Source organism: Hoplias malabaricus, chromosome 1 (genome assembly GCF_029633855.1).
Source record: "Hoplias malabaricus isolate fHopMal1 chromosome 1, fHopMal1.hap1, whole genome shotgun sequence".
NCBI classification, from domain to species: Eukaryota; Metazoa; Chordata; class Actinopteri; order Characiformes; family Erythrinidae; genus Hoplias; species Hoplias malabaricus.
This window is the reverse complement of record NC_089800.1, coordinates 69,674,792-69,698,926: the sequence shown is the minus strand read 5'-3', so window position 1 is coordinate 69,698,926 and position 24,135 is coordinate 69,674,792. Positions and strand designations below refer to the sequence as shown.

General features: G+C 38.6%; 1 protein-coding gene across 3 annotated transcripts; it reads left to right on the top strand.

Moving 5' to 3' along the window:
• Positions 1-1,204: 1,204 nt before the first annotated feature.
• Positions 1,205-22,435, top strand: sanbr (SANT and BTB domain regulator of CSR). Of its 3 annotated transcripts, none has more exons than XM_066672234.1 (21): positions 1,205-1,428; positions 4,572-4,724; positions 5,902-6,091; positions 6,465-6,558; positions 6,787-7,034; positions 8,034-8,092; positions 9,035-9,195; positions 10,069-10,155; positions 10,248-10,358; positions 11,479-11,602; positions 12,006-12,158; positions 13,607-13,740; positions 15,010-15,106; positions 15,685-15,717; positions 15,843-15,942; positions 16,451-16,539; positions 16,623-16,651; positions 16,913-16,986; positions 18,217-18,305; positions 20,269-20,360; positions 21,100-22,435. In XM_066672234.1, exons 2-21 carry the CDS (start codon positions 4,575-4,577, stop codon positions 21,134-21,136), a joined length of 2,151 nt encoding a protein of 716 aa, XP_066528331.1. In that variant the 5' UTR covers positions 1,205-1,428; positions 4,572-4,574; the 3' UTR covers positions 21,137-22,435. The 3 variants fall into 3 exon arrangements, with proteins under 3 accessions (XP_066528331.1, XP_066528340.1, XP_066528322.1); XM_066672243.1 differs by having other exon boundaries at positions 1,205-1,449; positions 10,069-10,149; XM_066672225.1 differs by having other exon boundaries at positions 1,205-1,449.
• The last annotated feature ends 1,700 nt before the right edge of the window (positions 22,436-24,135 follow it).

Below are 24,135 nucleotides of genomic sequence, written 5' to 3'. Positions count from 1 at the left end.
TTAAATTAACGCGCTTTTTACGCACATTTTCCTGCAAGTGTCCTAAAAATAAATAAAGCTTTATATTTGCAAGTAAATTTTTCTACTCAAGCATGAGTAATCACTGACAAAATTCAATTCAATTAAATATTAATACATTTAAAAATCTTTTTTGTCATTTCATTCTCAGTACCATACTGGTATAGCATGGTCAAATGTAAAATAAAAAAGGGATAAATTATAATATAATTATAAATAATATAATTATAGAATTATAAATAACAGGAGTCATGCATGCAAAAAATAATAGGGAAAAGAGAACTCAAAGTATAAATTTAATGCAAATTTTGAAAAGTATGTCTATTTTTCTTTTCAATACCAGTGTGATCCAGCTGGGAAAAAATATACATAAAAACTAAAAATGGTAAATTCCATGCAAAGAGACCGTTTAACAATGTGCTTTCAATGCCAAACTTAAAATGAAAAGCATAACCTACTGCTGATTTACCTTTCATTTCACACTTTCCATTTTTAATCAGTAATTTATTCATTGTCTGTAACCAGTTTAGGGTCGACTAGAATCATTAGGTACAAGGCAGAAACACAAGTGTACCAGTCCATCATAGGGCATCACACGCTCGCAAATTAACTCTCACAACTGTGAACACTCTACCAGAAACGTTTCGTATTAACAATCCATGTAATTTTTCACGAAAAGCCAAGCAAAGCCAAATTCAACAACTATAGCGATAAGTGTCTACACACTTTGGGACACGGAATACTTTTAAACACGTAGCAGCAATGTTCCTTGTATTCATATAGATACCTTTTTTTAAAATCAATTATTATTTGTTTGATTGTGTCATTATTTGTGATTGTATTACGCTTTTGCCTTAGTGCTGTCGCCTAGCAACGAGGACGCCCCTCATGAGTCAGCTGCATTGCGACACCGTTGATAATTATAACAAAACGACGATCATACTGTTCAAACAGCTATCAATCAACAACAAACCAAAAAAAACAAATAAACAAGGAAAACCATGAATGAACAGCGAAAACAACAAACCACAGACCGATTTGGGTGCTGCAAGCCCTGCAGCTGTATCTCCCTTCAGGTGGTTGCGCCCAGAGTGGCTCGATCAATCAGCGCGCAGCATTTCTCGATGTGGGCGGGGTCTGCGGTAAAGCCGAGCTGTCGCATTGTTGGGGGCTAAGAGCCAGCGAAGTGCGCCTCAGAAAAATAATTTAAAAAACTCTTTTAGATTATTTGAACACTGGAACTAGTCTGTTTCAGCTGTTTACACCATGATCATAAATACTAATTCAAACATGAATGTGTAAAATGACTTGAATTTTATTCGGTTAGGTCCTTTTAAGAGATGGACGTCTCCTCAATAACGCCTGGACTAGAGAATAACATCGCTACTGGACACTGAAGGAGCATGTGGGGTTAGTGACTGCTGTTAACAGGCGAGTGGATTTCTCATTACAATTTCCCGTTCTACCTTAAATGCTGCCGCTGGAGTGTGATGTAGCGGTCAGACGCTAGAATAAGACCGCTGCAGTATTTAAGGTGGTATGATAAATGCAAATCCTCTGATTGTTATGCACTAGGTTTTTCTTTTATTATTATTGTATGTATTTGATATATGCCAAATTATATATTACACAAATCATATATACATACAGATATATTTAATGATTTATTATTATTTGGAACAAATTCTAATTCGTGGGAAAAATGCATGGGAAATATATATTTAAAATTCTTGTTCCCACGCTTTAATAAGATGTTCACGCGCATTGTTGAGTCTTTTCCACACATTAGTAAGTCGCTTACACAGTTTAACATTGTTATTAAGGGATGTCACCAGCAGGGATGTGTGTACATGTGGAAAGGTGACTGCAGTATTCTCTGGCTCCAACGCTTTGAGAAATCCACCTGCACAACAGGGTTGGTTTTTTCACCTTCATAAGGACTTAGATACTGATTCATGCAGGACATGCATGACTCTGAATTGAGGAGAGCAAAGCTATGGATATTTGTGGTGAGATACATGCCCATGACATTGCAAAAATCTGGATTTTAGGGATTCTTGAAACCTTGTAAGCTCTCTTAAACTCTGGAGCATTACCTTTTGTCTGTCCACTTTATCAGAAACACTTACAGCTCCAGCTTACTTCTGTAGTTTAAATAAGTGGTCCCATGATTAGGTCATTTTAAGTCCATCCATTATCCACCGCTTATCCGGGTCCGGGTCGCGGGGGAAGCAGTCCGAGTAAAGAAACCTAGACCTTCCTCTCCCAAGCCACTGCTTCCAGATCCTCCGGGGGTATACTGAGGTGTTCCCAGGCCAGCCAAGACATGTAGTCTCTCCAGCGTATTCTTGGTCTGCCCCGGGGCCTCCTCCCTGTTCGACATGCCCGGAACACCTCACCAGGAAGGTGTCCAGGAGGCATCCGGACCAGATGTCCAAACCACCTCAACTGGCTCCTCTCGACGTGGAGAAGCAGCAACTCCACTCCGAGTCTTTCCCGGATGTCCAAGCTCCTATCACTGTCTCTAAGGGAGAGTCCAGACACCCTGTGGAGAAAACTAATTTCAGCCGCTTGTACTCGCGATCTTGTTCTTTCGGTCACTACCCGAAAGAAGTACCATAGCTGAGGGTTGGGATGTAGATTGAACGGTAAATCGAGAGCTTTGCTTTTCTGCTCAGCTCTCTCTTCACCACAAAGGACCGGTACAGAGCCCGCATTACTGCTGACGCTGCACTGATCCGCCTGTCAATCTTCCGCTCCATTTTTCCCTCACTCGTGAACAAGAACCCTAGGTATTTAAACTCCTCCACTTGAGGCAGGATCTCACTTCCAACCTGGAGAGGGCACTCCAAACTTTTCCGACTGGGTACCATGGACTCGGACTTGGAGGTGCTGATCCTCATCCCTACCGCTTCACACTCGGATGCAAACTGGCCCAGCAAGAGCCTTAGGTCCTGGCTCAACAAGACCACATCATCCGCAAAAAGCAGACATGGAATCCTGAGACCACCACACAGGACACCTTCCGCCACTTGGCTATGCCGAGAAATTCTGTCCATAAAAAATATGAACAGAACTGGTGACAACGGGCAGCCCTGACGGAGTCCAACTCCCACTGGAAACCAGTCGGACTTACTGCCAGCCACACGAACCAGACTCCTGCTCTGTTTATACAGGGACTGGATGGCTCGTAGCAAAGAGACCAGTACCCCATACTCCCAAAGCACCCCCCACAGAATATCCCGATGGGCATGGTCGAATGCCTTCTCCAGATCCACAAAACACATGTAGACTGGTTGAGTCTGTCAGTCTAGAGGCACTGCCCTCGATACCCGGCGTAGGGTATCCTGATGCCAGGTGTACATGTGGACACCTGTGGAAACTGTGACGGGCACAGAAATCCAATAACTGAACACCACTCGGGTTCAGATCAGTTCCTCCGAATCATGCCCCTCCAGATCTCACTGTCATTACCCACTTGAGCGTTGAAGTCCCCCAGCAGAACAATGGAGTCCCCAGAATGAGTACTCTCCAGCACCCCCTCTAGGGGGTGCATAAGCACAAACAACCGTCAGAGCCCTTTCCCCAACCCGAAGGCACAGGGAAATTACCCTCTCGTCCACTGGGGTAAACCCCAACGTACAGGCACTAAGCCGGAGGGCTATGAGTAAGGCCACTCCTACCTTACGCCTCTCACCCATTCCGGTCAGTGATTAAAGCTCTAAAAATCTTTGTTAAGCTAATTGCGTATCAAAATCCCTCAAAACCTTAAAATGAGTTGTTACTTAATTCAGTACAGATCTATGAAAATGCAGTTATTCCTGCCTCTATCATCTATTATCCCCTGCTATTCACCTGCATTTAGAAAGCCAAGTCCTGTAGCTTATAGCATTGGATGTATAGGGCTGTGGCATAAGAAACCTTGGCTGCCTGAATTCACTCTTATGAGTCTTTGGAGCACTACAGTTTCAAAACCAAAACGCTCAGCCATGGCGTTTACATGCTTATTTCAAACACAATATGGATTCTAATGTATAAGCAAAACAGCACAGTCGTTTTAAGAAGGTAAAAAATATTTATTTTAACTGGAGGAAGTCATTTTTTAATCTATTGAATTTTATCACCTTTGAACTCTTCTATGTATTGAAAAGTATCAGGAAAAATGTCTTTTTAAGAATGTGAATTATTTACTTGAAATATATATTTTTTTATTTCTAAATTACTTTCAGTCAATTAATTGAGTAACGGCTGAAATTTGTAAGTGACCTTATAAAGAAGGTTCACACTGTTTTCAGGAAATTTGCATAATGCAAAAGTTTTATAGCGTATAATGGATGATTCAAGAACATGTTTCAAGCATATTATATTTGATGATTTCATATATAAAAGAAAAAATACAAATTTTTGAAGTTACATGTTTCTACTAAAGTGGCCATTGAGTGGACATTTACAGGGGATAGTCAGTAGCAATACACATTTTTGCGTCAAACAGTGTTTGTTAGGAGCTTATTGGCGACAATGATTAATTCCCATGTAAATATTGTTGTTTTCAGACAATGAATCGCCTTTGTTCTGTCAACAATAATTTCCCGTATGACAATAACTTGTTGGTGTTGGACATGGTCCTGAGCTCGCTATGGGGAGTGCCACAGCCAATCAACTGGGAGAATGTGGCAAGACTTGTTCCAGGCTTCACACCGAAAGAGGTAATTAATGACGGACTCTATTCATGATGACCTAAAGTCATCTTGTTGTTAAGGAATTCTGTATATAATCACGCTATAGTAATATGAAGCTTTGGGCAAAACTTCTAAAACTGTATTAGCCTTGTAACTTGGCTAAGGTCTAAAATGATCTTGATGAGTGCATCTGCAAAAATGTTATAAATATAAATGTTAATACACCCCACTATTTAGCACTGTGCTAAAAGGCATGCACAAATCATTACACAGTTATTAAAGGTGCTTTATATAATTTTAAATCAGTACAGGTTTTATAAAATTCAAGACATGTTTCCTCATGGTTAGCTCTTCTGTCATTTGTGTGCTGTAAAAAAAGTCCAGTGTTCACGTTCACACCTTGCTTTGTAAAACGGAAACAAACAAATTGCCTGGGATCAAGAAACATAAAATTATTACAGCCAGATGTTCTGATTGTCCACAACCCCAATGTGCGTGCATGAATTTGACAGGCAGAGTTTCTGAAGGAGCACTGAAAGGAGAGGTTTGTTTTTTTGCTTTTGTGTTTAACAGTTCTACTCCAGAGTTGTATATAGCACCATTAAGAAATAACCAACTTGATTAGGTGGTTTCTGACATTGTATAGCATCCAGTAATTTCTAAACATGTACTACTGTACAGGTGTCAGTACGTGTTATTGCAAAAAATGTCAAATTATATTTATTTGTACAGTGATTTTTACAACTGATTTTGTCACAAATCTTTACAGAAATCCAACTTGTACAATAAGATACTTACAGAAATGCACATGATGTCAAAATATTCTGACACACAGACACAATGCACTTGTAGTGCCAGATAAAGCCTTACATAATAACTAGTAAATGATGACACGATCAAAATTTATGTGAGAAATTGTTCAGTGCCAAAAAATGCCACCCACAAAATGCACTATGCAAGAAAGTGGTTTAAAAACAACAAAAATGCAATAAAGTGAGCTTTTTCAAAACATTTTAAAGTAAATTTGTATCATGTTATTGTAAACTGAAATTAAAGGCATTGTTTACCTTGAGGCAACATTGTGGTTTAATTTTTTGCATATTTTTCTTATAAATTGCCCAGAGGTTTACACTCTAACTTGGTATGTTAGTACATAATTAACTACCTAACAAATTACATATAATTTCCTTTGTTCTGTGAATAGTGTGCACGCAGATTTGATGAGCTGAAGAGCACGGGAACATTCCCCCTAGTGGATGAGCAATGTAATGCCCTGACCACAGCCAGCAGTTCCGCAGGCGAACCACTGTCCACTTATATTAGATCCACCTTATTGGACATCACCGGAGAGCTAGGAGAGCCACGGACCAATCAGAGTACAAGCTCAGCATCCGGTGAGAAGAAAAGACAGGATTTATTGTGCTTATTAAAAATGAACTGTTATTAACATAGTGTTCACCAAATATCAGAGGGAAAATACCCACATTTTGCAGCTGGCCCAAATTCAAGATTTGCAAAACTGCACTCAAAATTTCTTAGAGCATGTGTGATGGATTGTCACAGACACATTGTATAGTGCGTTGCTTTGTTAACAACCGCTGGACAGAAAATACAATGGGCAGAATTCTGGGATAAACTGGTTCTTTTCAATAGTTTAGGCAGCAGACCTAGCTATACTGTACTCACTTCAATGCAGTATTAAATGAGAGGAACATAGTGTTGTTGAGATGTTCAAATGAAACCCTGTGCACTTTGTTTGCCCTTCAGGCCTGAATGTGAGTCCTGTATTTAGAGCAGCCAGCACTGAGAACGAGGACACAGCAGTTACAGAGGTGCAAGAGAAGGAGGATGGAGGAAAAAGGTTCTACACTCAGTTATACTGTTCTGATATTTTTGACATAGTGGACCCCTTTCAGTACAGTAGTGATGCATGATAGATCCAGACAAGAGCAGCTCTGCTGTCAGAAACTCGCCTCTGACCAGTGGCTATCAGAATCTCTACGAAATTCCAACAATTTGGAAAGAGGTGTTTCTGATAAAGTGGCCAGTGCGTAACATGCATCACTTGTTCTTTGTCTCTGCTTTTCAGTCCTACCATGGTTATCCATGTTTGTGACGAAGCCAAAAACTTAAAGCAGGATTTCTCGTGTCCACGTGACCTGCTTGTGAGGGAGATGCGCTATTTTGCTGAATATCTGTCAGTGGACAGTCAGCGCTGGGAGGAAGTGGACATTTCAGTCCACTGTGACGTCCAGATATTCGACTGGCTCATGAACTACGTCAAGAGAGACTCTGCTGAACATGAACCAGGAAAGCATGTCGAAAAACCTAAACTAGGTGGGTTATATAACATGTATATAGGGTTGTTGTTTTTTACTGTTTATACTGTTATTAATCTATGGAATACATTTATATTACATTACAAAAATATAAGCTATATTATCCCCTACATTTACTCCAGTGAATTATGAGAGGTTATATAAACGTATACAGCATTAGAGAGTGGGATAAAGCAGTATCACATTTTGTGGAGACATCACACTGTTTCCAAACACTACTGTGGTATTTGTTATTAATGACAGGAGGGTTTGTATAAGTAGTTTGTGTACCAAGTGAGGTCTAACTGAAATGAGGAAGCTCAAGGAGCAACCTAAGCAAGATTTAATTACACAGGAATACTATGCAGAGTAGGCAAAGCTGGGTTTAATTGCATGGGGTTTGCTAATTTGAATAACTATTTTAGTTTCTTCTGATGTTTCTATCAGCAAGTGACAGAGTGAGAAAGAATATTTTTACTATGGGAATTCCTGTCTTACTTTGAGCCAGTAAAAATGAGGGGGATGTTTCTGTTGGGGTGTTCTTGTCTTACAGGAAATATGTCACATATTATTATTTTCGCATCCCTTCATAATTTTTAAAATACTGGTACTTTTTTCTAACTCTGTGGTGCCATAGCATTCTATTGCCATATAGAGCACTTTATGTAATGTAGCAGTAGCACATGCACTGCCCCCTGCTTTTCCTGCGGTGTATTGCAATCTGTCAGAATGATTACATGGATCATATAAACGTTACAGAGCATAACAGTCATCTTTGCCAACTAGGTGCTGCAGCAATATTGCTTAGATATTTTCCTAAGACTAAAGATAGCAGTATCTTGTTTGTTGTAGGTGTCTCATGTTTGACCTGTTGGAATCATAAACCATCATAAAATATGGTTTCATAAAAATATTTCTTTATTTGTGATGATGAATGTTTGTGTGTGTGTGGTTTATTGTATGGGCTGCTTGTGATGTGGTTTAGTCATGTTGTGTCGTGTTTGGTGTTTGGTTTCAGAGCCCAGCAATGTCATCTCTATCCTGATCTCATCTGATTTCTTGAAGATGGATACTTTAGTAAGTGCAGATACTTTAGCAAGCATGTGTATTTTAGCGAGTGTAAATATTTAAAGCCTCAATCATAAACTATCCACTTACAACCCAGTTAACAGTAGCAGAAAGTGAGGCAAACTATTTAATAGGGACTTTGTTGATGTTTAGAAAGGCTCAAAACTAACAGCTCAAAACTAAACTGTTATGATTTATTGGTTCCTGGATGGGTGGATGTCTTTCACACGTTTGGATATTCTAGTAGTTATTGTTGTGATTAATAATACTTCAGTAAATATAATGCTGGGTATCTGTGTGGTACAGCTAGAGCATGATGCATGGCCAGTGGAATGCTAATAGCTGTGCATGTTATGAGTGGTCCTCAAGTGGAACAATTGAATATGCTGAAATTGTATAAATCTAAATTATATGTAAACAGATTATTAGTTTAAAATAGGATTTATCATCCACAGGAACACTTTAGTGCTACAATTACAGACTGGAGTCCCATCTGTTGCTCTGTATACGTTGTTTACCCCCTTTCACCCTGTCCTTCAAGGGTCAGGACTACCACAGAGCAAGTATGATTTGGGTGGTCACATAAGTACACACATAAGGGGGAAATATAAGTACACAGAGCAACAAATGTATGGAGAGAGAATAGTCTCAAAATACTTGACAAATGCGTAAATTTTAATCCACAAATTAAACACAAGTCATAAATATATTTCACTATTCACAAATTCACAAAAACTATTCATAGATATACCACTATTGTATGCGAAAACAGATACATTTGTTTACTTTTACATTGCATAAATGACTGATTGCTCTTTAATAACAGATGGCTGTTCTTGATAGAAGATGAGACAGCATTATAAAACCGGCACGAGCTTTAAACTCACTTAATGTCAATTAAGTCCAGTATCTGTCCAGGAGTGTAAATAGTGTGTTGGATTGTCTCTGCAGGTGGAGGAGTGTATTCGGTTCTGTCACAAACACATGACCGCCATTGTGGCAACTCCATGCAATATGAGCTGCATCAATAGCAACCTGAGCAGCCGCATTGCTCTCCTGTTCACACACAATGACGCTCATGAGATCAAGGACAAAAAGGACAAGTTCAAAAGGTCCACACTAATACACACCTGAATAGAAAATATGAATATGGCTGAAATAATCCTTATGAACCAAGGTCACTTTTGGGTAACACTTTAAATTACAGCCTGCTATTTACTGGGTAAGTACAGAGTAAGTACCAGTTAAGAAAGCTGTTAGATAAAGTAAGTACTGAGTAAGTAAAAGGCATGAAACTAGAAATATGTGGTTATTACTGGGTATCTTACAATTAATTTCATCATTTCCTCATTAGTCAGCTATTTACATATAATGCCTCAATACATAAAGGTTAAATAGTGTTTATTATTTTCTAAGTATGTGATGATGTTTATCGGGGTAATTTACATGTCCTGAACCTAAGAAACTCTGCTAGAGCCTGTAATGAAAGTAGCCGACCATGTCCTTCTCTGTAGGTGCACTGTAAATAATTTTAAAGGATCTATAATTACATTCAGAACTGCAGTGAATTCAAAATAGTAGCTGCATTCCTTATTTATAGAAAATGATAATCTATAATTATGTTATATTTCTAGCATCATACCCTTTACTTACTCTGTACTTACATTTTCTCACACCTTACTTTACAACATACCGTATTTGTAAAATGTTTGTAAGATACCAGTAATAACCACATGTTTCTAGTATCATACACTTTACATACTCTACTTATTTTATCTTATGGCTTACTTAACAGGTACTTTCTCTGTATTTACCCTGTAATTAGTGGGCTGTAGTTTAAAGTGTTACCCATTTTTCCTATAAAGTAGCTTGTTTTCACTAAATACCCTTATTCATTTGCTATGGCAGAATAATACTATTATTATAAACTATTATACACCATAAATAAACAAACTGTAATTTAGTTGTGTTCCTTTTGCATTCAGTAAGTTATTCCAAAAGAAGATTGAGAAGCTGTTTGATCCCAATTATGAAAATAAGGACTCGCCAGGAAACGCTGCTACACTGTACAGGTCAGATCCTTTTTGTAATAGAAAACATGAATACAGTTTGTCATCATGTTATCATTCTCTCTCTCTCTCGCTCTGTCTCTGTCTCTCTCCAGGTGTGGTCTTTGCCTAAAACTTCTGACGAAAGACACTGAGAGGAAGATCTGTTGTCTTCCAGGCAAAATAAATATTGATTCTCGGGGCAACATTGTCTACACACACAGCCGGTGAATTTAACAAATTTCTAAAATCAATCAAAGATTCTAAATTTTACTGAATCTCAATTAGCTGAAAATGGAGGGATTCATATTTTTATTCAGATACATGTTTTTGTGTCTGATATGACAAATATAACGTGTACAAATAATTTTATTTTAAACTTTGTTTTTATTGATTTTCATAGAGCACAACTGCAGGAAAAGGGGAAAAAAGGAAAAAGTGTTAAAAGTCTCCATAACTCCCAAAAGCAGAGGGTTGGGGACAAACAAGTTTGCAAGCAATAAATAATTAAACATAAATAAATAAAATAAGATGATGGGGGTGGGGGGGTGTTGATTTAATACTTAAAACCCACCTTGTCCAATATCTCTCACATTTGTCAATGAGAAGTCAATCTTTCCATAACATACATTTTCTGAATTACTTCCACCCAGTCTAAAAGTGTAGGGGACTCTTTTTTACAGCCATTTCTTAGTGATTGTTTTTTATTTCTGCTAATAGAATTGTACATGTACAGTATGTTTTAAAGCATTTTTGTGTAACATATAATTGTAATCAAATATTCAAACATTCTACTAATCATTTGTCATTTTATGGAGCAGTTTTGTTTAAACAAAACAACAAGAAATATTAAAACAAAATAATCTAAACATTAATAGAATTACTATTTTACTTATTTTACTAACATCAAAATCACCACCTTTAAATCATCTAAAAAAACATAAGTGCTCTTTCCTTGATGGAACGAATGCAGTGACAAATAATTTCTGCTCACTTGCCCTTTTCAAACTACTTAATTTATAGGTTCTTTTAATTGAATGTACTGATAATTGTCATTTTTAATACTAAACAGCAGGTAAAACAAAAAGACAAATAGAAGGAGAATGTTAGAATTTTTAATTATAATTATACATTACACAAAATAGCTTTCAAATATATTTGTACACCTAATATTTAAACTAAAGATATGTTATTTGTTGAAAGAAAACATAGTTTTATAGTTTTAGCTAGAATCATCTTCTTATGAAAAATATACTTATGAATTATACATGGAAGGAATTAAATAGTGAAACTGATGTGTTGTTTTTGATGATTTGTCTATTTATATTGTGAAATGTCTACTACCAGGGACAAGGGCTGGGATGTTCATGAGTTTCTGAATGGTTTGTATGAAGAGCTGAAGTCCTGGGTGCTCGTTTACTGGAGGATCTGGGGTAACATCAACTTCCTCACCTGCTCCTGCTGTAAACAGGTAAACACTGTCACACCTGCTCTCTGCTCATGTTTATATGTTTATTTAGTATCCAAAACCCAAAATCACAAACTTAACCAGGTCTGGAGTAGGTAAGGTATGCAGCACAGTTTACCATGACACGATCCATCACTAAGACACTGGTGGTCCTCTGGGGATCCTGACAATTAGAGAACAGCATGAAAGGGGGCTGTATGCAGAGCAACAGATTGACAGTGTTTTACTGAACTGAGCTTAAGGCAGGCTAAGCAAGAAATCCTAGTGTAAACCAGTAAAAACTCTCACACCTGCTGTAGACCCATAAACACTTCAGGGGTTCTGTGTTAGATGTCTGTTTTGCTCAAGCTGTAGAGTAATTGTGTGTGTGTATGTGCGTGTGTTTGTGTGTGCGTGTGTGTTGCAGGTTTTCCGGTGCAGTGAACTGTCTCAGTGCAGATATCATCCAGAGGCTGTGGTGTACCGAGGTGTAGGCGCTGATCGTAGTTGGCATGGTGCTGGGATCTATCCTTGCTGCAAACAGAGAGCACTTCGCTTTGACCCGGCAGCGATGCCCAGGGTGAGCTAGAACCACACACAACTGTAGAACCATCTGTTGCTGCACAGTTTGTGTTGGTCGTCCTCTAATACACAAATACACCACCACTACATCAGTGTCACTGCAGCAATTCACTGTGGTGGATCCTGACCATGAGAGAACAGCGTGAAAGGGGACAAACAAAGTATGCAGAGCAACATTATACCATTGGAAAGCCTGTTAATTTGCCTCTTAAATGGTGCCCCATTTGAGTAAGAAGCATGCATTTGTTGGATGAGCAGTAGAGCTGAGTATATGGGATGTGCCGATGAAAAATCTTCCAAATCTTCTCTGCCAATGCCAAACAGCTTATTTTGTGTGATGGTGTGGGGCGGCATCTCCCTCACTGGAAAAAAGAGGCTTGTCATCATTGGCGGGAATCTCAATGCAGAGCGATATCAAGATGAAATTCTGCAACCAGTGGCAATCCCATATCTCCACAGTCTGGGACTAAACGCTATCCTCCAAGATGATAATGCTTGCCCCCATAGAGCGGGGTTGATCAGAGACTACCTCCAGAATGTGGGAGTGGAGAGGATGGAATGGCCTGCCAGCTCCTGATCTCAACCCCGTTGAAAACTTGTGGGATCAGCTTGGGCATGCTGTTCGTGCCAGACTGACCAACACAACCATGTCAGCTCACTTGCTACAAATGCTGGTTGAAGAATGGGATACCATCCCACAGCAGTGTGTGACCAGGCTGGTGACCAGCAAGAGGAGGCGGTGTCAGGCTGTTGTGGCTGTGTATGGTTCTTCCACCCGCTACTGAGGCTCCTGTTTGTTAAATGAATAAATTGTTAAATTGCCAATATGTCAATCATCCAGTCCACCAAACACCGAGTCAATGGCAGAATACACTGTTTGGCATTGGCAGAGAAGATTTGGAAAATTTTTCATGGATGCAACCCACATATTCAGCTCTACTGCTCATCCCACGAATGCATGTTCCTTACAAATGTGGCACCATTTAAAAAGGAAATTAACACAAAATAAACAAAAAATTACCTTACTATATATATATATATATATATATATATATATATATCATTCATTCATTCATTATCTGTAACCGCTTATCCATTCAGGGTCGTGGTGGGTCCAGAGCCTACCTGGAATCATTGGGTGCAAGGCAGGAATACACCCTGGAGGGGGCACCACTCCTTCACAGGGCAACACACACACACTCACACCTACAAACACTTTTTGAGTCACCAATCCACCTACCAACTTTTGTTTTTGGACTGTGGGAGGAAACCAGAGCACCCGGAGGAAACCCACACGGACACAGGGAGAACACACCAAACTCCTCACAGACAGTCACCCGGAGCGGGAATCGAACCCACAACCTCCAGGTCCCTGGAGCTATGTGACTGTGACACTACCTGCTAATATATACTTATTTTATTTATTTATTTGTGTTATTTTTGCAGGGCTGTAAGATGAAAGATCATGTTGTCAGTCCATTGGACACAGAAGACAGTAGTGGCCATACTACTAGAATACTGAACGATCTGCTGCTTCACAGAGATGTTGTGTGTGTGAGCAAAACACAGACTTCTGACAGGTCAGATATTAAATCAAAATACTGCACAGAAATACAGTTAGATTCTGATGTATATCCCCACTTCACTCAACATATGTTTTCATTTATGACATATGCCATATATTGTTATCCAGAGTGAATTACAAACACTCATTTTTGGCAGTGAACATACACACACACACACACACACACACACACACACAAAGCAGTGAGCATAAACACAACCCGAAAGTGCTGGGAAGCTGTCCCTGATGCCATCCCTGCATCTGGGGAGCAGTTGAGGGTTAAGTGTCTTGCTCAAGGGCACCTCAGGCCATGGATGTTTATAGAGGAGACTTTATTGTTCCCTTACTCTTCTCGTCCCCATATTTTTCCTGAATCTATGGAGTTTGCCTTTTCAATTCCACCTCATCACGAGATTCCACATGACTCACATCTTAAGAGGCTGTAAAGTGGGTTAGAAATGCATGAGATGCATGTCATCTTCATCTCACCGTGGGTAACTGGCTTTATGTGTCCATCTCTATTTTGTGTGAAACTGACCTATGAACACAAGTAAAGGTACATTTTCAAGATGAATATGTATAATTTCTAAAATCAGTCTTTAACATTGCAGCTTTAGGGCCAAATTATGTATTTTCACAGTGGTCCTGGTCAAATGTGATGCCTCATTACAGAGAGAACATTGTGTATTAATTTTGGTATTAAAGGAACACTATGTAATATTTGTATCTTTTTAAAATTCAGCTTTGAGGTCACTGCGATGCGCCACTGACCAGTAATAGGGAGAATAAAGCATCTGGTTTTGCTACTCTGGGATCAGCACTGCAGAAACTGTACTATGTAACTTTTGATGGTAGGTAGGAGACCACACTCCTCCCTCCCACTCTCCACTAGTTTCAGTACAGTGCTGTATAAATAACAATCTTACCTAGTGTTCCTTTAAGTGCATTGAAAGGCTAATTTAAAAATGTATGCCAAAATCAAGAAAAAGCTCTCAGAACACGTAATATTAAAAGTAACTAAAATAATAGCTTAGGAGAAATGTAAATATAACAGCTAACAGACAATAGCTGAGAGTACGTAGACAAACGGAGAACAGATATATGTCACGCTACTTACAGGTTAATTTATAGTTTCTGTAGCAAGTATAGTCTGATGTATAAACTGTACTATTCAGAAGTGATTTTAAGGCTTTGTCTGCTGTATATATCTCACTAAGATGGCGGGGCTTCATAGGAACTTTCAGGGGGCTTCATATTTGAATCTGTGTTGTTTTTGTTTACACAGTTCTACTGAATCACCTCAAGAGGGCGAGGTACATACCCAGGATTGTGACACAGAGCCTGGAGTCTTGAACATACAGAGAGGCGCAGAATTAACCACAGTCAGTCTCTTTCTTATTTCATTCTTCTACATATATATTTTCAAATTTTGTCTAATATTTCTAAAACAATTTTTACAGGCTTGTATGGATATTTAAATTGATCAGCCTTCAGTTTTTCTGTAACATCTTCTTTCCAAAAGTATTCTTTATTCTCCCAGTGACGCTGGCACCCGATTGGTGTAGCTGTCAAAGTGCTGGTCCTATGACGAGTTTCCCAAAATGTTCATAAAAATTATAAATATAAGTCTGTAATATTATAAGTGACCTTTGTGTGTGGGACAAGTCTAAACGTAGCTTCCCTCAGCACAATGCTAGCCAGCGAAGCGTCTGTTAGGTAATGTAAATAAATTGATGCTAGTGTTCTCCTCCAAGTGCATTGTGCCCCTATGATGCTTAGTGGCACCCTTCACGCTTTCAGCTGGAGAAGAACATTAGAAACAAAAACATTATGGAATGAATACCACCAGTGCTTTGGTATATTATACGGAATGTGTGGTTATTGGAAGCTAATCAGTCTTATGCGTTGCAGAAGCACAAAACCGCAAACTCTGCAATGATCGTTCACTCTCTATTTTCAGTTCTCACTGTTGAAGAACTGGAGTCTCCAACTGGTGAGAATACAAAAACAGTACACTCTTGTTATATTCTTTACATTATCTTAAATGTACACACACACAAGCTAAATGTAATGTTTTCAGACATATAAAGGTTCTGAATGCCAATTTAACCTTCTCAGCGGCAGCAATCTCTACTGTCTGAAGATGAGGACTACACCACAGGATCAGAGGTCACCGAAGATGAGGTTGGGGATGAAGAAGATGCTTCAAAGAAACAAGGTATATATTAGGTTTATATCTATGACATCACACATCTGACTGAATCTTGAATCCTGTTTAGCTTTTAAATGCAGTGATAATTTTGACCAGAAGGCGGCAGACATTTACCATTAATGGATGGCACCACTTTATTTATTTATTTATTTATTTAATAAAACAAAAGACAAATGGTATCCATTAATTAAAAATAAACCTCAAGCAATCTGTTTTCTGATTCATCATATATGTGATGTTGCTGATCAGACATTCAGAATATCCATTCATTCAAATTGAGCAGCTAAATTTTATTTTCCCCTCACTGTCCAGAGTATTATAGTTATAAATTCAGTTGAATCTTCGCTTCAGCCTGGTCAGTTATTTAGAACACATCAGTCTTAAAGTCAGAGTGACAGAAACAGCTTTTTTATTTGTTAGAATCAAAGAAAGGTTGTAAAATAATCTTGTAAAGATGAAAGATTTGTAGAATATGGGCCCTTTAAAACTGACATTGACTTCCTTGTACCTGTAGCTGCAAAGAAGGCCAGAAAATCAACCAAGGCTCTGAAAAGACAAGTGTCCTCCCCGAGCATACAGCGCAAAGAGAGAAATTCAGAAAAGGTGTGGCACTGTCCTGCTTTATTTAATTAACCTGTTGCACTGTAGTGTTCTCCTGACTCACTCTATTCATTTTCTTTCTACAGGCTACTTCAAGGGATTCCACTCCATTCACGTATGTCATATTAATTTATAAAAAATGATATACATATTATATACCTACACTATTAAGATCTATGCTAACACACATTGTATAATGCTCTAGAGCAGCTGCACGAGCCTAAACTCATCATGCCCAGTGATGGCTAGACAGGCATTAAGTCTCTGGAATGATGGAGCTCCATTCAGTGCTTTTAGGATGAGTTGGAATGGTGTGTATGACCCAAAACCAAACATCCAACAGAATTATTCTCTCTCTCTCTCTCTCTCTCTCCAGAGTAAGCGTGCAGAAGAGTAAATGGGACAGCACTCGTTCTATGAGGTTTAATCAGGATGCTCAGAGGGAGGAAGGTTTGCACTCCATCCATTTATCTTCTGGCCCCCACAATCACAGTTCCCTTTCCTATTATTATTGTGTATTCTGTGTACTTTAATGTCTCCTCTGCCTTAGTAAATCTCTTTCATTAACTAATTACAAGACCAGAGTTAGATATGGTAGAACTGGGTTGAAACAAATCTTTGTATTGCAATATTTGACATTTTTTGTTTAGTGGCATAATCTAAAAACATCAGCTGTTTTTTTTTTTTTCTCTGTACTAAAGTTTCATGATAATCCTGCTCTGGGTCACTTGTGTGAGGAGTCTGGAGAAAGGTCTGGAGAAGCTTTGGTGCTTCATATCAATGTCTTTCTTTACATGTGATTTTTATTATGTGATTGTGTTATACAGAAAATATGCAAGGCAGGACTAATAAATGCAGAAATTAAAAAAAGAGCGCAAAGTTTTGTTTATAAAATATATATTTTTTTCATTTTATTTAAAAAATAAATGCTAGATGTTCTACCACCAAAAAACAAAGAACCAAGTACACTTTTGTTGATTTTAAGAATTACAATTATTTATTTATTCAATGTAACAGGTTAAAGGATGCAAGGTTTAATGTGACACAGCTATATGGAGTTTTATAAACACAGTTACACCACAGAATGTCTCCCCACCACTTCCATTTGCCTATTTCAGGCAAATATACACACTCATGTGCAATAAGACAAATTCAGCAGTCCTCCTCTGTCTGTTAGATATAATACATGTGTAAATGTTGCTGAGTTCCGAGCCGTCCTGCTGAGCTTCTGAACTAACCAACGCTGAGACGAGGCTCTGGCCAACACGCATGGTGTCACGCCAAACACAGCCCCAGACACACACATAAAGGGAGCATGTTCCTGTCTTATTTCCTATTATTTAGCCACAGTTCTCACTGTAGAACCATTCTTAGGATTTTTCTGGTTTGAGAACCAGTTTATATCGATGGAAACATGCTGAATGGTTCCAAATGTAGTTCATGAACTGGAATGTGAAATATGGCTGAACAAACAACAAACGGTGTAGTAGCGCCATATTAAGTTGTCTGTGTGAAATTATGGCTGAACTAATAGCTCCTATTCAACGTTTCAACATTAGGAGTCACTCAGTCAGACTCTAGTCTCTTATATTTATGTGCCTCTTCTAGGCCGGCCCGGTATTCAGTGCTTCATACCAGCTACCATTGTTTGAATTATTCTCTCTCTCTCTCTCTCTCTAGACCAAAGGAGAATGGAGGAGATAATGGCTCATCTTACAAAAATGCGCTTTGGTGATTTGGAACAGAACAAGTCAAAGGACACTAAAGAGGTAAATAACTGCTTTGAGTATGTGTGTGTAGGACAGTATCACATAGTAAACAGTACAACGCATAGCTGTTCCACAGAAGGCATTTCAGCAACTCCACTGACATCTATGGAATCAGATTTATGCTAAAAAAAATCGCACAAAAAAATCATCTCACACATAAAACTTATAACTTGCAAACAAAATATCCAGTTCTGACGTTTGTGCTTCATGACTTTTGCGCGTGAGATCTAAGTTCTGCGAGTGCTTCGAGTTCTGCCTGTGCTCTCTGGATTTTGTGTGCGAGCTGCGTGGGCGGGTTTTCTCAGGGGTGCCTTCCCATTGGCTAATGAGTTTTTAAGTGACAACTATGTCCAAGGCATTTTGGACTGCGCATGCGTACTCCACGTTGCAGCTCAGCAGTGGAGAGACACATTGGGGATTTTACATAAACACGAATACTCTCTGTGATTTAGTGTTAAAACGCTGAAATAACTGCAAAGTCCGACAATATCAATGTAGATTGGTAGTTTAGACCAAAAAAAATTGCTGTGAAGACTGTTTGTCTCTTGTAGATACTGATCTGAGGTAAATGCACTGTGTTTGCGCAGGATAAAACAGAATAAATCAGCATTTATTTCTGTTTATTTGTAAAATATTTTTATATGAGTGCTTGAGCTCCAGCTCAGAATCCCGTTTACTAACGTACTGAACCTATTTCACAACGGCTATTGTGATTTAAATGCTTAAATTTTATTTTGATGATCAGAGTTACTCTGTTTTTAATAAATTTCACATGTGCATTTTGTGTTACATGAGGTCGGAGAAAAGAGAAATATGACAATAAGGAGTGAGAGAGATGTTCCTGTTCTTTTAATGAATGCAAATTTAATACATTTGTATTTAACTTCTGCAACGTACATTGTCATTTTCACATTTTGTAAGGAAATGTGAATGATTCATTAAAAAAATAAATAATCATTATTAGCAATCAGCAATAATGGTAATAATAAGTATTATTAATATTAATAAACAAGAACAGGTGAAGTGACAAAAAATTTAAAATATTTTAATAGTATGCAGTTTAAGCAGAAAAGGACTATATGTTTAAATATTAGGAAAGGGGAAATTCTATGAGAGCTATTCAACAACGTTCATATGCGTGATATTCGGCACATGCGGAGTCCCAAAGCCAAATAACACACGCTTGCTGCAGCTGTGTTGTGAACAACATCAGTGCACTGAACTAATTTGCCAATGGGAAGGCACCCCCGAGAAAACCCGCCCACACGAGAGGTTTGTGCCGAAAATACTTGCAAAACTCAGGGATCAGAGTCACATAACTCGGAGTGCTCGCGCACAGAACTCGTGCAGCTTGTACACAAAACTGAGAGAGCATGCGCAGAACTCAGAGTTCATGCGAAAAAGTCATGGAGCACAAACGTCAGAGCTGGATATTTTGTTTGCAAGTTATAAGTTTCATGTTTGAGATTTTTTTTTTTTTTTTTTGTGCGATTCTTTTTGGCACAAATCTGATTCCATACACATCTGGCTTAAGTTCATTTTACACACTATCCATATAGATTTAACTGGATAAAACTGCTTAAAGGCATTTGGTATGAAGAATGTACAATGTGACTAGACTAGTAACATTAGCTGACATAAGAGAAAGTTAGCTTTTGTTTGTTTAATCTAAAGACTTTAGACTGGTTAGATTGATCTTAGCCCGTACTCAGGTTAAATTTGTTGATAAATGTCATCTGTAATGAATTTTTCTCTGGGTTTAATTTGCATTGATGTTTAAATCACAACTGGTAGTTTGAGGTATTTAGACCACAGTATCTACACTTGGTTGTGATCGTGTAGTAGATAATTCATCTAGGTATTTCCATAGAATAGCACAGTGTAACATGGACAAATATGTAATACAGAAATTACAAAATGTACAATGATGCATGTCTGCATGGGTGTCTGTGTGTCTGTTCAGCTTTCAGGAGGTATTTACTCTAGATTAGAGGCCCAGTTTAAAAACTCCACTCAGCCAAGTTCCCGACAAAGCAGCTTGGACAAAACTCTACGGTACATCACACATGTTTACATACACAGCTTACACTGTATGGTCATTCCCACTCATCCCATACATGGTAAATTTAGTTGCATCACACCAGAGAATATAGTTCCACTGCCCCATGCTAGGGGACTTTAAAACCCTTCTATTAAACATTGGACACTGAACCATAGTGATTAGTACCTCTTCGTGTGGCTGCTCATTGGTTCCTTGGTCTTCTATGGAGATAATAAGAGATTTCACAGCTGCACCTCTGTGTCCACAACGAATGCACCTTAAAATGGCTTAATACAGTTGTTCTACAGTTATCTACATAATTGTGGACATAGTGTAGTATGGCTATGATGCAGTGTGTGTATATACATACCATATAGTACAGCTGGGAGTGATGAATATAAAACAATTCTCCCTCACAAGCACACACGCTATAATCACATTTGCACTGGCTAAAGGCGCACATAGAGGTTACATTTAACTGTATTTGTGGTTGTTCCTTTTTAGTCCAATTGCCTCTCTTGTTAAACGTGTTCATTTGGCTCGTCAGTTGAGTCCCTCTGTGGAGACAAAGACCAATAACCCATCTCTTAATCTGTCTTTATCCTAATGGATGATTGGCATTTTTTCTGTATTTACTCTCTCTCGCTCTTTTTCTCTCTCTTTCTCTCTCTTTCCTTCTCTGTCTCTTTCTCTCTCCTTCTCTGTCTCTCGGGTTTAGTTCTATTTTTAACGGCTACTTTGTTCTTTTTTTAGGCCAAAGACCCGCTCTGGGCAGTCTAGACCAACATAAAGTGGAAGCAAGGAAAGAGACAGATGAGATGAGCTGATGAGTACATAAAAGGAGGAATAATCCCCAGTCCTCCCATCCTTCTGATCTTCCTCAGGCTGTTCCGGACAGACGGATGGACAGAAGGAGAAGTTTTTGGTGCCATAAAGGAACCTTATCAACATGCAAATGGGATGAAAGAGCGGAGTTGCATTGGTGTCAGCAGCAGAAAACCTTCTGGAATGATTCACTTTGCCATCTCTTCATTAATCATGCTGCTGGCTTCATTAAGGCTTCATAAGTCATAGTTTGGTGAAAATCACATCACAATTACACTCTTTATCCTAAATGTAGTTAGTCAGCCAAAACCTATTTGATATCTGGAGTTTGTTTCACTAGGTTTGAACTTGAGCTCTGAGTATAATAAAAAGTGATGTTAAGTGGTAGCTTATGTAAACTAGAAATATATGTACACAGCTAGCATGGTGTTACCTGCATGCCTGAAAGTGCGTGGACATTAAAATATAAATAACAGTTTATGAACACTGACAGTTTTTTCTAACACTGTAAGACACACTGTCTATAGATAAAAACGGATAAAGAGGCCATCTTGACTATGTACATTAGTCCAGTAATGCTGGAGTAATGCTAGAGAAACAAAGTTCAGATGGCAGATACATTGGCTGATGGATTATGTTCATGGTAAGAAGAAATAGGAAGCCTGTCACATAAATTTGCCCTATTAATAGATTGTTAACAAAAATTCTCTTCTATTTTATAGTTTATTGTATACACCTTAAGTACAGTCAGGATTGTGAAGTGGCCAAATGCTTGATTAGGCATTATATTTCTTAGCTTTTGATATTAATCCTAATAAAATAAACAAACATTACTCACCGCTGCCCTCTAAAGGCCCTATGACTAAAGGCTCTATACGCTCATAGCACCAGTCAGATATCAGAATTTTCCTGTTGTTGCAGGAATGATGAAACTTCTCAGCTTTATTTTATTGACATGTATTACACTTAACCAAACTGATGAACACAATTCATGTTCTATTTGTTGGATTCTAGTCTAAAATAGTGATCAGGCTATTATACAATTTTCATACATACAAAAAGGGGTACATTTAAATTTTTGCCAAACTATCTCTCATGTCCTGCTTCTGTAACTTGTTATATATGCACTCGCACATATTTCTCTAGTGCTTATCTCAGGTGCCCTCCACCCACACCTCTCCTGTAGTGTCCTGCACTTTAACACTGTGGAGTCATTTGACTCAATCCAGTGTCCAAAGCCATGGAGACACAAACTAGAATAAAAAATGGAGCAAAGCTCCCTGAACTAAAATGCTGCCATTGTGCTTTATTGTTTAATGAAGTGGTACCCTGATGTTCCTGTATATGCTCTTTTCCACACTAGGCATGAATAATAATATCATGAATAAGTTTTCATTTCATATTTAGTTTGAGCAGGATACATTTTCGGTAGTATAATCAGACGTTTTCCATTCATGTTTATTTCATATTTCATATTGGTAGGCGTTTTCAAAACACACCTTTGAATATATTACTATTGACCATAACTATTAAAGATCATATTTCATGTCACTTTTCATTATTCAGCATCAGAGCTTCTTGCGTTCCTACCATTGGTGTACTCACACCAGAATCTTTACTATGAAAACCAATGTAGATTTGATTTTTTTAGGAAACAATTCTGGTTTGCCCTGCACTGGTGGGCAGAGCATGAATATATCAGATGTTGTGGGGTGGTTGCTTGTCATTGTTAGTGATTATTGTGATTGACTGTCTTTGTTTAGGAAGATGTTGAATAGCTGTTATTGTTAAGGTAATTTGAACTGGCTGTTGTTGCTGGGGTGATGATGATTGGCTGTCATAATTTGTGATATCTGTGTTATAATTGGTGATATTTATGGGCAGTCATTGTTTGGTAATGATGATTAGCTTTTGGAGTTGAGCTGATTTCATTTGGCTGTTATCACTAGTGGGTGGACTATCACTATCACACGGTGGCGCAGCAGGTAGTGTCGCTGTCACACAGCTCCAAGGTCCTGGGGTTGTGGGTTCAAGCTCCGCTCTGTCTGTGACTGTCTGTGAGGAGTTTGGTGTGTTCTCCCCATATCTATGTGGTCCTAAACACATGTTGGTAGGTGGATTGGCTACTCACAAATGTCCATAAGTGCGTGAATGTGTGTTGTCCTGTGAAGGACGGCCCCTCCCGGGATGTGTTCCTACCATGTGCCCAGTGATTCCGGGTAGGCCATGGCGACTCTGAAATTGATAAGCGGTTACTGACAATGAATTAATGAACGTTATCACTAGTGATTGGCTGTCGGTTATTGAAATGTTGGTGATTGGCTGTTAATATTAGGGCAACACATACTCACACATTCACTCACATACCCACACCTGTGGACACTTTTGAGTTGCCAATCCACCTACCAATGTGTGTTTTTGGACCGTGGGACCCCCGGTTATAGACAATGAATGAATTAATGAATGATGTCACACAGCACGCATCTCTGAAATTCATAAAGCTCCTCACTCCCTATATAGTGAAGTACATCAATTATAAATTTACAATGTGCACATGCAGATAGCACTAAATTTAAAATACCCACATATCAAAAATTTTGTATTAGAAAATATATAATGCACTATTACGATCTAGATTCAGTAATTTCATGACTTGCGTAGTGCACTACATAGGGAGTATAATGGGATTTGGGATTAAACCTGTGCTTTCTGGTGTTTTGATGTCCCTTTTAAGAGGTATTATTAATAACCGTTTTCATATTCGTCTGGATGGGGATATTATCAACAACATCGTTTTTAAAAATATCTGGATTTATATGGGGTGGCAGGTAGTGTCGCATTCACACAGCTCCAGGGACCTGGAGGTTGTGGGTTCGATTCCTGCTCCGGGTGAATGTCTGTGAGGAGTTTGGTGTGTTCTCCCCGTGTCCGCGTGGGTTTCCTCTGGTTGCGCCGGTTGGTAGG